Below are 14,193 nucleotides of genomic sequence, written 5' to 3' on the forward strand. Positions count from 1 at the left end.
GGAGGAGGAGGCACGTGGAGACGGAGGCAGAGGCTGGAGGGCTGGGGCCACCCGCCCAGGGCCGCCTGGAGCCCAGGAGCTGGAGAGGCAGGAAGGAGCCTCCCTGAGCCTGTGGAGGCAGCTGGACTCCATGGGAAGAGGCTGGTCCTGTCCACATCTTGACCCAGAACCTGTGCAGGGGACCTGGTGTGGACACGGGGTCTCTGCAGAGGCAGTGAGTGCAGGACCCTGAGAGGAGCCCCTCCTGGTCAGGGTGGCCCTGAGGCCATGGCCGTGTCCTCACAAGAGACAGAAGAGGAGACACAGACACAGAGGAGGAGCCCTGTGGAGACGGACGGAGGCAGAGGCTGGAGGGCTGGGGCCACCAGCCCAGGGCCGCCTGGAGCCCAGGAGCTGGAGAGGCAGGAAGGAGCCTCCCTGAGCCTGTGGAGGCAGCTGGACACCATGGGAAGAGGCTGGTCCTGTCCACATCTGGACCCAGAACCTGTGCAGGGGACCTGGTGTGGACACAGGGTCTCTGCAGAGGCAGTGAGTGCAGGACCCTGAGAGGAGCTCCTCCTGGTCAGGGTGACCCTGAGGCCATGGCCGTGTCCTCACAAGAGACAGAAGAGGAGACACAGACACAGAGGAGGAGCCACGTGGAGACGGAGGCAGAGGCTGGAGGGCAGAGGCTGGAGCCCAGGAGCTGGAGAGGCGGGAAGGAGCCTCCTGGAGCCCGTGGGCGGCTCAGCCCTGGGACAGCTGGATCTCAAACGTCCTGCCGTGAGCATCTTGGGTCCCTGCAGCCAGCACAAGGCGAAGGCCCAGGGAGCCCCCTCAACACTCCAGCGGAGAGACCCTCTGACAGGGGCAGCTGAAGAGCCAGCTTCTCGGCCGAGAGACCTCGACCTCTAGGTTTGCCCACGTGGCGTGAGGTCCTGGTGGCCCTCCAGGAAGTCGGGACACCAACTTGCCAGCGTCACCCTCCACCTCAGGTCCTGGACACAGTGCGGAAGAGCCTCCCGTGGCTTCAGCGTCCCTCACCTCGAGCTTGGTGGCAGGGTGGCGGCCTCCCTCACGGAGCCTGGCAAACAGCCGGCGTCCCTGAGCAAGAGCTGCGGGTTTGCTTTACAGAGAGGAGGGACCGGGCAGCCCTGCGTGGTGGGAACGGGGCGGAGGACTCTGCTGGGCGCCCAGAGTCCCGGTTCACAGCCCAACCGGCAGGAGGCAGCCCTTCCGGGGAGGGAAGAGCAGGCTTGCTTCCGTTCGGATATTCTTTTAAAACATGGTGCAGCCTTCAGTGAATGCATCGCACGGGCAGCTGAAATCACCCACCTCCCTGCTCTGGGGACACTGGTTTACGGGCTTCCCGCTGAGCTAGGTCACAAACTTCCAGGCCTCTCACGTGACCATCTCCACCCGAAACCGTTAATTATCTGTGTTTGTTTTCCAGGACCGCTGAGCTCCGTGCCCCACACCAGCTTAAAGCAAGAGACCTTCAGAGGATGCCAGCTATCTACCCTCCATCCCTCCAGCTATCATCTATCTATCTATCTATCTATCTACCTATCTATCATCCACCTATCCATCAATCTGTCATCTATCATCTGTCTGTGTATCTGTCTATCTATCTATCTATCTGTCATCTACCACTTCTGTCTGTCTAGGTGGCTGTCACAACCAGGGTGGGGCTGCTTCTGGCTCCTGGTGTGTGGAGCCCAGAGAGGCTGCTCCACAGCCTGCAGTGCACAGCACAGCCCAGCACAGAGAACCCCCAGCCCAGATGCCACAGTGCAGAGGAAACCTGAAGGACAGAGTCTCCATCTATCATCCATCCATCCAGCTGTCATCTATCTATCTATCTGTCATCTACCACTTCTGTCTGTCTAGGTGGCTGTCACAACCAGGGTGGGGCTGCTCCTGGCTCCTGGTGTGTGGAGCCCAGAGAGGCTGCTCCACAGCCTGCAGTGCACAGCACAGCCCAGCACAGAGACCCCCAGCTCCGAGGCCCACGGTGTGGAGGCAGAGCAGCCTGCTCTGGTGGGAGGTCCCTCTGTGGCTCCTCAGTGCTTCCAGTCACCGTTTCCTCCCATCTCTGCATTTCCGGGGCCTCTCCTGGTCCACGCCACTCATCAAGTCTGTAAGCAAAGCGACCCTCTAGTGCATGAAGGAGAGATACTCGGTGCTTCCCGGAGAGCCCACTTGCGTGTCAGGAGCGGGGTTTTTATCAATAGGCAGAAGCGTGTTTGCCAAAAGGGCGACAGCCTGGCTCCTCTGCGAGGGCTTATCTTAAGGGGCCGTTTTCCTCCCTGCCTGGGGGAAGCGAGAGAGTGAGGGTCTCTCAGGAGAAGCAAAGGAAGAGAGATTTTCCTCTGCAAGGCCTGCCGGGACCTGCAGGGGAATCTTCATCCCAAGAAAACAGAAAAAAGAGAAGTCCCAGTTCCCTCCCTGTCCAGAAAGGTATGGAGAACGGAATCAGTAAAATGCGTGGCTCACGGCAGTTTCCCCAAAGCGCCGAGCTAGCCCAGATCCTTTTGCTCTTTGGAAAATATTAGTTTATTGTCAAATGTACAGTCAATTGACCTTGAAAATACAGTAAAGCAGTCAGGGAAGCAGCAGCTCTCCGGCAGCAGCTGAGAGGACGCGGTGGACAGGTCACGGAGAAGTCCCCTGGCTTGCTCTTTCATTTCATTTGAGTTTTTGGAAGACCCTGGACTCGGTTCCATGGGCTCCGGGATTCTCGTCTCCCTTCCGCTCTTTTTCTATCCCCCGACCTCGGCTTTCCCGATTCGTTTCCCACAGCAGGACATCCCATCTCCCAGCCTCCCCCGCCCGGCGGCTGCCGCTCCTGTTCATTGCGTTTCCATGTCTGCGGGAATGTACCCGAGTCTTGTAAAGACCAATAACTTATTATTTTTAATGAGCTAGAAAGTCTCTCTCTTTCTATTCTCATCGTCTGATTAGGAAGAAAAAAACCATTTATATATATATATTTATAACAGTATATAAAAAGTGGCTTTCAGCAGAAGAGTCTTTACATCTGAGAGGGCAACTGTATGCGTAGGAAACGGGAGATTGAAAAAACAAAACCAAACAGAATGCATTCATGGTTTTTAAGGGACACCAGGGAATAGTGAAGCAACAGAGGAAAGAACCGGAAAATTCTGGAATGTTTGTTGCATCAGGGGAAAAGTGCAGAGAATTCACCAGGGGATGACCTGTCACGGGGGTGGCAAGACACCGGATCAGCACCGTGTGTGTTCAGAGACGTTTCTTCAGGGTCTTAGGGATGGTCTTGAGGGACATTTGCAAACCAGACTCTGCAGCCATCCAGGTCCCCCTGGGAAATGAGAGATGAGAGTGTCCGGTGGGCTCTCAGCTCCCCAGGAGGGAAGCCAGGTCCTCCAAGGAGGCTAGGTCGAGGCCAGCCTCCACTGGAACCCGGCAGGGACCCAGGTGCCCTTTCAGACCTGCGGTCGCTGCTTGGGGTTTCCTTACCGATGACCCCTGCAGACCCTCGCCTCCCGAGGGGCAGCCGCCCGGCTCGCGTCCCGAGGGGCTTTCAGTAGACGTGGACGTAGGTGGTTTTGGAGTCCGAGCCCAGGACGTTCCTGGCCGTGCACTTGTAGAAGCCGGAGTCCCTCTGCGTGGCCTGCTGGATGGTCAGCGATCCCTGCGGGTGGAGGTACCGGTTCCCGTAGAGCCGGGCCTGCGGGGCGGCGGTCAGCAGCGACCTGTCAGGCAGCTCCCACGTGATCTCGGCCTTGGGAAGCCCCATGGCCAGGCAGGGAAGCTCCACGGCGCCGCCGGGCCGGGCGTAGATGACCGGCCGCGGCTCGCTGGTGATGCGGGGCGGGTAGGCGATCACGATGACCGGGGTGCTGAGCACCACGGCGCCGGCCTCGGTCTCCGTCCTGCACGCGTAGGTGCCCCTGTCGAAGACCGAGGCCGCGCGCACGGTCAGCGTGCCGTTGTCCAGCAGGGAGAAGCGGCCCCGGGCCTGGGGCCCCTCCAGGCTCAGCCCGCTGGGCAGGGTCCAGGAGAAGCGGCCCGGCCGGCCCCCGGGGGCGGCGCAGTGCAGCCGCAGGTCCTCCCCGTTGACGATGCTGACCAGGCTGTGGTGCCGCGGGCTGGGCGCGGGGCTGGGCCCCACCCGGAGCGAGACCCGCCTCTCCGCCTGGCCGGCCGCGTTGCGCGCCAGGCAGCGGTAGGCGCCCGCGTCGCCGGGAGACAGATGACTGACGTGCAGCATCCCGTCGCGCTTGTGGAAGAAGCGCTGCAGCCGCTGCCCGCTGGCCAGCTCCGTGCCGTTGGGCAGCAGCCAGAGCAGGCTGGGCGGCGGGCTGCCCGCGGCCGAGCAGTTGAGGCTGATGGTGTGGCCGGCCGAGGCCGTGATCTCCTCGCGGGGCGGGTCGTGGAAGGCGGGCCCCTCCGCCGGCTCCAGCACGGTCAGCCGCACCTCCAGCCGCGCCTCGCCGCCCTCGTTGCGGGCGATGCAGGCCAGCCGCGCCGAGTCGCTGGTGCGCAGGCCCCGCAGGTCCAGCGTGCCGTTGCGGTGCACGGTGACGCGGTTTCCGCGGTAGGGCGCGGGCAGCACCACCCCCTCGGGGAAGGCCCAGAGCACCCGCGGCGCCGGGATGCCCCGCGCCGCGCAGTCGATCAGCCTGCGGCTGCCGGCGGCCGCCACCTCGTGCACGGCGGCCACGGCGCCCGGGTGCCCGTTGATGCGCGGCGGCTGGACCTGCACCTGCAGCCACACGGTCTTGCGGTCCTCGCCCGCGCGGTTGCGCACCAGGCAGGTGTAGTTGCCGCTGTCCGCGCGCTGCGCCTTCTGGATGAGCAGCGTCCCGTCGTCGAAGACCCGGTACTTGTCGGAGGAGGCGGGGATCAGCCGGTGCGTGGGCGACAGCCAGGTCACCCGGGGCACCGGCTCCCCCTTGGCCGCGCAGGTCAGGGTGGCCACCTCGCCGTAGGCCACCTGCACCACGGCGGGGCCCTTGCTGCGGATGGCGGCGGGCTCGGGCACCACCTTGACGTGCACGCGCATCTCGTCCTTGCCCACCTGGTTCTCGGCCACGCAGGTGTAGTCGCCCGCCTGGCGCGGGCCCACCTCGTTGAAGTAGAGCGTGCCGTTGTGGAAGACCACGTAGCGCTTGGTGCGCGCCCCGCTGTCGTCCGCCTGCATCAGGGGGTTGACCAGGCTACCGTCCGGCAGGCTCCAGGAGATCTCCGGGTTGGGCAGCCCGGTGGCCACGCAGTCCACCTTGAGGTCGCCCCCCGAGAAGACGCGGTGGTCGTTCTCCTCCTTGTGCTGGATCTTGGCTGGCTTCATCTCCACGTTCACCTTCAGCACCACGTAGTCGTCCCCGACCTTGTTGCGGGCCACGCACAGGTAATCCCCCGCGTCCTTGTCGGTCACCGACTTCACCACCAGGGTCCCGTTGCTGAACACCTTCGCCCGGGCATCCAAGCTGACGGAGAAGAAGAGAAAGCAGTCGGGGGTCAGTCTCGCAAGCGCTCCACCGGGCTGTAGGTGCGGGGAATAAAAGAAAAATGGGAGGGATTCCAGGAGGGGGAATCAAGTTCACCATCATTATTATGTATTTCAGAAAAGCTGAAAGGGAAGATGTGAGTTGAGCTGCTGAAAATGGGGCATACGTGAGTGTCTATATAGGGTGGAATATTACTCAGCCCTAAAGAAGAATGGAATGATGGCGTTTGCTGGTAAATGAATGGAGTTGGAGAAGATCAGTAAGTGAAATAAGCCAATCCCCAAAAGCCAAAGGTCCAATGTTTTCTCTGATATGCAGATGCTGATTCACAATAAGAAGGGAGCTAGGGAAGAATAGAGGTACTTTAGATTAGGTAGAGGGAGTGAAGGGAGGGAAGGGTGTGGGGCAGGAAGGACAGTAGAGTGAACAGACATGATGACTCATGTGCATGTGTGACTGCATGACCATGTGATCCTGCAACATGGACAGTCAGAAAAATGAGAGATGACCCTCCATTTATGTCTGATCTGTCAAAATGCATCCATGCCTTCTGCTGTCAGGTGCAACTCACTGGAAGAAATTAAAAAAAAAAAAACTGAAAGGGAAGATGTTGCATCTTTCCAAGACAGAGATATGGTCTCAGGTGTTGAAGATGCTGATTTACCCCAAATTGATCATTAGGCATCTTGAACATGTATCCATTTGTCACAGGGTAGCCCACAAACATGTACAGTTATTGTGTGTCCATTAAAAAACAAAACTTGAAGCCAGTGTGGTGGCTTATGTCTGTAATTCCAGTGGCTTGGGAGGCTGAGGCAGGAGGATAGCAAGTTGGAGGCCAGCCTCAGCAACTTAGCAAGGCCCTGAGTGATGTATCAAGACCCTGTCTCCAAATAAGAAACAAAAATGGCTGGGGATGTGGCTCTGTGGCTAAGCATCCCTGGGTTCAACCCCTGGAACCAGGAAAAAAAAAGGTAAAACTTTAAATGTAGGTTCTTTGAATTTGTTTCTCTTGGCTGCACAAAAACTGGTTCTTTTAAACTTTTATTTGGTCTATAAAAATTGTGCATCTCTATGAGGTACCACATGATGCTTCACTACATGTACGCAATGTATACTAACCTAGTTAGGGTGGGCATTTCTATCTTTTTAAATAATGATTGCTGTATTTTTTTTGTGCTGACAACATTCAAAATCTTTTCTTCTCATTTGTTTTTGCAATACATAGCACACTGTCAACATATATAGTCACCCTCGTATGCAATAGGACCAGAATTTTTTCTTATCCAATTGCAACTCTAACACATAAATCATATTCTCCTTATCTTCTCCCCTGCCAATCTGTCCTTGCTTAAAAAAAAAAAAATGCAAAGACCCAACAAAAGGAAGATTTTTTTTTCAAAAAGGGGAACAAAATTAACAGAACTTAGGTAGACCAAGATATATTGGTAGATGCTTGTCAGCAAGAAAGTTCAAATAAATAAAATCAAAGATCAAAAAGGAGACATGGGAAGGAGGCTCAGAGAATCCGCAGGATCCTCACAAGCTCGTTTGGAGCTTGCAATGCGCAGATTCCTGGGAACGTTTGGTGCAGGGAGGGATCAGCTTGTGCAGTCGCCTGTGCTGAAGGCCCACGGATTCCTGCAGCTTCCAGGGGACGGCGTCCAAAGGTGGGAACGATTTGCCCCACATTGGAATTCCTGAATGTCTGACCTCGGGCTGCCCTGGCCGTGGATTAAGGATGGGAACGCCCTCCTGGTTTCGGCTCTGGGTTTTTGTGCGCGCCTGCGTGTGTGAGAGCAACTCTCTGCGCCGAGGCCTGAAGTTCCCTGTGATCCCAGATTCAGGAATTGCAGTGGCCCGGGAGAATCAGCCCGCCTCGACCCGCGAGGAGGCGGAGCTCTTCCTGAAGAAGGCGCCCCGGGCTCTTTCCGCCGTCCACGCATCTTCCACCACGTGCAGAGCAAAGGGCTGCTGCAGTACAGACCCTGGGGTCCTGACAGCTGACCGAGCTCCCCAGGGTCTGTACCTGAGGCCAGTTGACAGCCACCAGGTAAAGTCCAAACGCAGGCCTCTGTCCTGCACCGGAAGACCAAGGGCCTCCGAGCCTGCGCTCAGGAAGTCCAGTGTAACAGGGGGCATCACGGAAGCAACGAGGGACAGCAGTAAACACCTGGGGCGCCCGGAGCCGTTCAGAACCATGCTTCGGACCATCCGGTGACAGCCTTTGGGACGCTTTGTCTTCAGAGTGGCCCACGGAGGAATCTCCATCCTCACACTCTGTGACAGCAGCATAGAGACACACTTGAATTCTGCTCCCCGAATATGTCCAAACACGGCTTTGCACTAATGGCACGTCTAGGATTGTGTCACTGACTTTAAAACACACACACACGCAGAGGATGTGATAGGGATATATATGCAAGCAGAATGCAAAATATATATGTAGTATATACAGAACATATATAGAGAGATGCATGTCTCATCTGCATGTATTCTGCTTACAGAATATACTTATATATAATATAAACAGAATGCAAAATATATATGTAGTATATACAGAACAAATATAGAGAGATGCATGTCTCATCTGTATGTATTCTGCTTACAGAATATACTTATATATAATATAAATAGAATGCAAAATATATATGTAGTATATATAGAACAAATATAGAGAGATGCATGTCTCATCTGTATGTATTCTGCTTACAGAATATACTTATATATAATATAAATAGAATGCAAAGTATATATGTAGTATATGCAGAACATATATAGAGAGATGCATGTCTCATCTGTATGTATTCTGCTTACAGAATATACTTATATATAATATAAACAGAATGCAAAGTATATATGTAGTATATACAGAACATATATAGAGAGATGCATGTATCATCTGTATGTATTCTGCTTACAGAATATACTTATATATAACATAAGCAGAATGCAAGATATATAGGTACTATATACAGAACATATACATATAGAGGGATGCATGTATATATTTGTATATATTCTGCTCACAGAATATAATTATATATAATATAAGCAGAATGCAAAATATATATGTAGTTTATACAGAACATATAGAGATGCATGTATCATCTGCATATATTCTGCTTACAGAATATATATATGTAAGCAGAATGCAATATATATAACATATATATCTAGTGAGAGATGCATGTATCATCTGTATATATTCTGCCTGCAGAATATATATATGATATATAAGCAGAGTGCAAAATATATGTGTATCTATACAGAACAGACATAGAACATGTATCTACACATATATTCTGTATGTGAAGACAGCTGAGTGATGCACACAGACTTACTGATCATGGTTAATAAAAGCGAGCCCTGGCATTGGCCAGAGAAACTGGGTCGTGGTCTCCGTCAATCAAGCCTCGGATCCCTACGCCCTCTGAGAGTAGCAGGCGGGACGCCTTTTCACCCGCATTGGGACGAGCGGGACCCCAGACCCGGTGCGGCCGCCTGTGTTTCTAAGCGCGGTGCAGCTTCTCCCCGAGGATCCCCAGCCAGGGCGCGGGGTGACCATCGGGCGGGGATCTGGCTTTCCCGCGGGCGTGGCGGGGGTGGGGGTCTGAGGTCTGTCCTGGCAGGGCCCCTGCGTCCGTGAGGAACGCTGCCAGGCGGGCCAGGCCGGCACAGAGGCCCCTTTAAAGAGACCAGCGCACTTTAAAGAGGCAGCCTGAGCTGTTTGCTGACCCAGGTCTCGGACTGTAATTAGTGGGGACTTTGCATGACCTGGGTGCACGGGGCCGCCCTGGGGGAGGGCGCCGCGTCCCTCCGCGGACCTTGTTTCCACAGGGCCAGGGCCAGGCCGGCGTCCGCGGAAAGCCCGCTGCGTGGTATCTGGTGCGGGCTGTGCAGCCCTGGCTTTGTCAAGTTTAAATGGCAGGGCGGGAGGGGAGCCGAGCCTTTTCTCCTGCATCGGAGGAGTCCGGCAGGGGCCCAGGGTGCCAGGGACCCCGACTGGGCTCTGTCCTGGGGGGCGTCCCCGCCTGAGCCTCTGCAGATGCTGGCCAAGCACATGTGCACACACACACGCACACGCACACACATGCGCGCACACACACGCACACGCGCACACACACACGCACATGCACATGCACACATGCACATGCACACACACGCACACGCACACGCACACACACATGCACACACATGCACACGCACATGCACACACGCACACACACGCACATGCACACACATGCACACACACGCACACACAAGCACATGCACATACACGCACATGCACACACGCACACACACGCACACACAAGCACACACAAGCACACACAAGCACATGCACATACACGCACACACACATGCACACACGCACACGCATGCACACGCACATGCACACACACAGACACGCACACACATGCACATGCACACACGCATGCACACACACATGCACACACACGGACACGCACATGCACACACACGGACATGCACATGCACACACACGCACACACACATGCACAGAGACACACACACACCAGCCTCACCCCATTTCCCCGTTCCTCTGCTGTTTCTTGAGAGTCTCCTGAGAGAGACGTGAGCCTTGGCTTTCCCAGACCAGCTCAGGTGTCTGCAGCACCCCTGGCATGACGGGCGGGTGGCTCTCTGCCGTGGGGGACACTCAGGGCACCCGGAATGGACAGCAGCAGCCCTGGGCTCCACCCACGGGGCAGCCAGGGGCACACATCCCCCCAGTGTGACACCAGACTTGTCTGCACCCTCCTGAGTGTCCCCTGGGGGAGGGGGAGGGGGGACAATGTCCCAGTGAGAACTGTGGCCTTGAATAAATGATATGAGATATCAAACTGAGAGGTGAGCGATCCCCAGTGTGTAGAAGACAGATGTCAGATTAACTGACAGATGACGGTTGAGGCACAGGTGATGGACAGCTGAGAGGAGAGGAACATATAAACAGACAGAAGATGCGTGAATGATGGATGATAGACCTCTGGATGGAAGAGGGTGCACAGAAAGGAGAGAAGAGGCAGGTAGGTAGAAAAGGAGCTCAGGGGAATGAAAGATAGCTGACTGATGGATGATAGACAGGTGATAGGTAGATAATAGATAGACAGATGGATGACAGCTGGATGGATCGATGATAGGTAGATGGAGACTCTGTCCTGCAGGTTTCCTCTGCACTGTGGGCATCAGGGACTGGAGGTTCTCTGTGCTGGGCTGTGCTGTGCACTGCAGGCTGTGGAGCAGCCTCTCTGGGCTCCACACACCAGGTGCCAGGAGCAGCCCCACCCAGGGTGTGACAGCCACCTAGGCAGACAGAACTGATAGATGATGGATAGATAGATGGATAGATAGATGGATGATACATGATTGATAGGTGATGGAGACTCTGTCCTGCAGGTTTTCTCTGCGCTGTGGCATCTGGAGCTGGGGGTTCTCTGTGCTGGGCTGTGCTGTGCACTACAGGCTGTGGAGCAGCATCTCTGGGCTCCACACACCACCCACCCAGGGTGTGACAATCACCTAGACAGACAGAACTGCAGGTGATGCATAGATAGGCAGGTAGGTCGGTAGGAGGATAGACAGGTGATAGAGACGGCCCTGCAGGTTTTCTCTGCAGTGTGGGCAGGTCCCCTGCGGTTGTCTGTGCTGTGTACTGCAGGCCGTGGAGACCACAGACCTCTCTGTGTGAAGAAGGGCGCACAGAGCGCAGTTCCTACGCGTACTTATCCAGGACAGAGATTCACACCCCTTTGTGCCACCAAGTCTGTCCCCAACACGAATGGGGGACCCAGGGATGAACCGGGAGCCCGGCGGAGCCCCTACCTGAAGAGCGCGTCGATCATGCGCTTGGACGGCAGCCTCCAGAGGATGCGCGGCCAGGGGTCCCCCGCGGCGCTGCAGTCCAGCCGCAGGGTCCCTCCGTACCTGACGTCCGTCCGCCGCGGGGAGGTGCCGGTGATGCGCGCGTTGGCGGCCGAGCGCTGCACGCTCAGCTGTACCGTCCTGCGCGCGGTGCCCACGGGGTTGGCGGCCACGCACTCGTAGCGCCCGCTGTCCTTGGGCGCCAGGTTGCGGATGTACAGCGTGCCGTTGGGGAAGACGAACAAGTTCCCGCGGAGGAACTGCGAGGGGCGGATCTGCGTGCCGCCCCAGAGCACCCAGCGCACGCTGGGCGGGGGCGCCGCCTTGGCCGAGCAGTGGATGTGGACGCTCAGCCCCGGCGGCAGCGAGATGTTCTCCGCCTTCTCCTGCTGGATGACCGGGGGCAGCGCCGCCACGTGCAGGCGGATGGCCAGGCTGTCCGCGCCCGCCGCGTTGCTGGCCACGCACTTGTAGACGCCTCTGTCCGAGAAGGACGCATCTTTGATGGACAGGGTCCGGTTCTCGTGCAGCGTGATGCGGCCCTCCACGGCGGACACGGTCTGCCACACCCTGCGGTCGGGGAAGATCCAGGAGATCTGGGGGGCCGGGGTGCCCTGGGCCAGGCACTCCATGGCGATCGTGTCTCCCAGGTAGACAGTGACGTCCTGGTAGCGAGAGGCCAGGATCTGCGGCTGCTGCACGGTGACCGAGACCACCACCACCATCTTGTCCACGCCATGCGGGTTGCTGGCCGTGCACATGTACTGACCCCGGTCCTGCGTCTGGACCCTCCGGATGACCAGGGTGCCGTTGGCGAGGACCTCGAACCTTTGGATCCTGCTGTTGGGCGTCATGAGCGCTCCTGGCGGAGAAGAAGCACGCAGTGAGCGTCCCGGACCGCGCCGCGCGCAGAGAGGCCGCGCATGCGCGGGGTCAGCGCGTCCGTCAGCCTCTGCGAGCCTCAACCTGCAAAGGGGAGGCAGGGGAGAGGCTGCGGGCCACGCAGGGAGGAAGCGCAGATGGAGCCGAGGAAGAGCCCTGGCCCGTGGCTGCGGATCTGAGTTCCCACAACCAGCCTGCAAAACCCCACAGAGCTGCCTCAACAATGTAACAGCATTTCTTCTTCTTCTTTTTTTTTTTTCCTTGAAGTGTTGGGGATGGAATCCGGAGATGTGGGACCATTGAGCCACATTTCCCAGCTCTTTATATATATTTTTTTTATTTTCAGAGACAGGGTCTGGCTGAGTTGGTGAGGCTGGCCTCCCACTCGCCATCCTCCTGCCTCAGCCTCCTGAGTCACTAGGGTGACTGGTTTGCACCACGGCAACTGGCTTAGAATCAGCAGACCGAGGATCAGCTGCTATCAGGAATGGACTCCTGGAGGTGGGCTCCTGAAGGTCAGGCAAGGGATCCAGGGACGCTCTGAAATGGCCTGACGTATGGTAGGTCCTAAGAATTAGAATGAATGGGGTCTCCCAAGGGAAGCAGGGTGTCTATGTTTACTGCTTCCTGCAAATATTAAATGCTCAGGAAAACGTGGGGCTTCAGACGCTGAGCTCTCAAGGAGTGACCCCCCTTAGCGCACAGCCTCTGTGAACCTCGGGGACACTTCCAGGTCTGGGGAGAAAGGATTGAGTCCTGCAAATCCAGCTCCTTGACGTGGAAGCAGCCCTCTGACCTGCACCCCGGGAGAAGGACCCGGCTGTGCTAGAGAGAAGGAAGGAGGAAGGAGAGGAGGGGACGGCCGGATGGTCATTCTCGGCTCTTGTTTTCTCTGGGGACCTGGAAATGGTTGTGTCTGTTAGACAAAGCAAAGGTCCGGTCATGAAGCAGGACGCTCTGGGGCTACCGCAGGATGCCAAGTGTCGGCCATCGTCATGGAATGAATTGGGTCCCCCCCAATTCACATCTTGCAGTTCTGATCCCCAAGACCTAAGAAGCAATCAAGGTACAATGAGGACCGCAGGGTGGCCCTGACCCCAGGACCTTGGGACATGCCTGTGTGTGGAGATGGGTCTTTATAGAGGTGACTGAGGGGCAGTGAGGTCCCCAGGGTGACCCTGACCCCAGGACCTTGGGACATGCCTGTGTGTGGAGATGGGTCTTTATAGAGGTGACTGAGGGGCAGTGAGGTCCCCAGGGTGACCCTGACCCCAGGACCTTGGGACATGCCTGTGTGTGGAGATGGGTCTTTACTGAGGTGACTGAGGTGCAGTGAGGTCCCCAGGGTGGCCCTGACCCCAGGACCTTGGGACATGCCTGTGTGTGGAGAGGGGTCTTTACAGAGGTGACTGAGGTGCAGTGAGGTCCCCAGGGTGACCCTGACCCCAGGTCCTTGGGACATGCCTGTGTGTGCAGATGGGTCTTTACAGAGGTGACTGAGGTGCAGTGAGGTCCCCAGGGTGGCCCTGACCCCAAGACCTTGGGACGTGACTGTGTGTGGAGAGGGGTCTTTACAGAGGTGACTGAGGTGCAGCGAGGTCCCCAGTGTGGCCCTGACCCCAGGACCTTGGGACATGACTGTGTGTGGAGATGGGTCTTTACAGAGGTGACTGAGGGGCAGTGAGGTCCCCAGGGTGGCCCTGACCCCAGGACCTTGGGACATGCCTGTGTGTGGAGAGGGGTCTTTACAGAGGTGACTGAGGGGCAGTGAGGTCCCCAGGGTGGCCCTGACCCCAGGACCTTGGGACATGCCTGTGTGGGGAGAGGGGTCTTTACAGAGGTGACTGAGGTGCAGCGAGGTCCCCAGTGTGGCCCTGACCCCAGGACCTTGGGACATGACTGTGTGTGGAGATGGGTCTTTACAGAGGTGACTGAGGGGCAGTGAGGTCCCCAGGGTGGC

At 56.9% G+C, this 14,193-nt stretch overlaps 1 protein-coding gene across 2 annotated transcripts in view; it reads right to left on the bottom strand.

Moving 5' to 3' along the window:
- Window positions 1-2,517: 2,517 nt before the first annotated feature.
- Window positions 2,518-14,193, bottom strand: part of Mxra5 (matrix remodeling associated 5) — a 36,593-nt gene continuing 24,917 nt past the window's right edge. The window contains exons 6-8 of one of the 2 annotated variants that reach the window (XR_007106466.1): window positions 11,313-12,213; window positions 3,478-5,450; window positions 2,518-3,319 (exon numbers count right to left, since the gene is read on the bottom strand). Coding sequence is in view for 1 of the 2 variants with exons in the window: in XM_047536893.1 (XP_047392849.1) it covers window positions 3,542-5,450; window positions 11,313-12,213 (2,810 nt within the window). In the remaining variant the exon portion in view is untranslated. Of the gene's footprint in view, window positions 5,451-11,312; window positions 12,214-14,193 lie in introns of both variants that reach the window. The other variant, XM_047536893.1, reaches the window with a different exon arrangement.

This window comes from Sciurus carolinensis, chromosome X (assembly GCF_902686445.1).
Source record: "Sciurus carolinensis chromosome X, mSciCar1.2, whole genome shotgun sequence".
Taxonomy (NCBI): domain Eukaryota; kingdom Metazoa; phylum Chordata; class Mammalia; order Rodentia; family Sciuridae; genus Sciurus; species Sciurus carolinensis.